Raw genomic sequence first — 1,431 nt, forward strand, 5'->3', positions numbered from 1 at the left:
AGTCAGTCATTTGCCTGTTGTTCACTTCTTTGTAAGTGTATAAATTGTTCACTAGGGCTTCCAGACTTTTCTTAAATTCCACTTCATAAACTGAGATGCGGTACAAAATATATAATATATCACGTCATATATACGAAAATAAAAGTATATATAAAATTCGACTAGTGAGCCTATAAACGTTATTTATTATATAGTATAAAACTAAGTATATAATATAAATATATTATATAATATAAAAAGAACATAAGTATATAATATAAAAAGAATATAAGTATATAATATAAAAGGAATATAAGTATATAATATAAAAAGAATATAATATAAAAAGTTTTAAACTTTATACTTTTATGGCTTAAATCTCAGTATATTTTTGACCACCTTTGCTTCCATTCAGCCCAATTTTCTTTCGTAATTTTAGGTGCAGCCCAAAATGAGTTGCTAGTTTCGCCTGAGAGTTGCCAGAGTATATAAAGGACGATGTCTGCGGACTTAACACTCAGTTTACTGCAGCTGACTAATAGACCAATATGGTGAGGTTCTCTCATACTGGATATATTACTGGATCTTATTATAAGCAATGTTACGGATTTCCATTAATACATATTTTCACTTTGACCTCCAGATTAAATGCATTAATTTTTGTTTCTGTCATGCCACTTTCAGAAGCTTTTGTTGACACTGTTACTGGTCGCCATGCTGGCGACCTTGAGCCAGGCTGGTGGACACGTAGGATTTGTTGGAGGTCACGGCGGTGGCTATGGAGGTGGCTACGGAGGTGGATATGGTGGAGGCTACGGCGGTGGATATGGTGGTGGCTACGGAGGTGGATATGGAAGAGGATACGGAGGAGGATACGGTGTTGGTGGCGTATCAAACAGCATCTATAATATCGCAGGTCCCAGATATGGTGGATACAGTTATGGCGGCCACGGAGGATATGGTGGAGGCTATGGTGGTGGCTACGGTCTATATGGTGGTGGCTATGGTGGTGGTCATGGTGGCTATGGTGGTGGTCATGGTGGATATGGTGGTGGTCATGGTGGATATGGTGGTGGCCATGGTGGATATGGTGGTGGCCATGGTGGATATGGTGGTGGCTATGGATACGGGAAATAGACGACCACCAAGGGAATTTAATAATATCAAAATGGAAATAATTTGTTGATAATAAAATAACGAATCACATTCACGAGTTTATTTCTCACTGGCAGGCCTCCAGAACCTGTTATGTGAGTGTCAATGTATATATCTTAAAATAAATAATATGTCTATCAAAACGTTTAATTCCATCATTAAACTTCGTATTCTGTCCAAAGAACACGATGAGAGATATAATTGTAATATAGTTACATACTATTTTCGAAGAAAGGAGCAAGTTAGGCACATTGAGGTCTTGTTAGGCTGACTGACCCTCCCCAGAATGCAAAGAAC

At 37.8% G+C, this 1,431-nt stretch overlaps 1 protein-coding gene across 1 annotated transcript; it reads left to right on the forward strand.

Annotated features, from left to right (window-relative positions):
- The first annotated feature begins 693 nt into the window (after positions 1-693).
- LOC138355442 (uncharacterized) lies at positions 694-1,116 on the forward strand. The gene has a single exon (XM_069310402.1). It carries the CDS (start codon positions 694-696, stop codon positions 1,114-1,116), a length of 423 nt encoding a protein of 140 aa, XP_069166503.1.
- The last annotated feature ends 315 nt before the right edge of the window (positions 1,117-1,431 follow it).

Source organism: Procambarus clarkii, chromosome 6 (genome assembly GCF_040958095.1).
Source record: "Procambarus clarkii isolate CNS0578487 chromosome 6, FALCON_Pclarkii_2.0, whole genome shotgun sequence".
Taxonomy (NCBI): domain Eukaryota; kingdom Metazoa; phylum Arthropoda; class Malacostraca; order Decapoda; family Cambaridae; genus Procambarus; species Procambarus clarkii.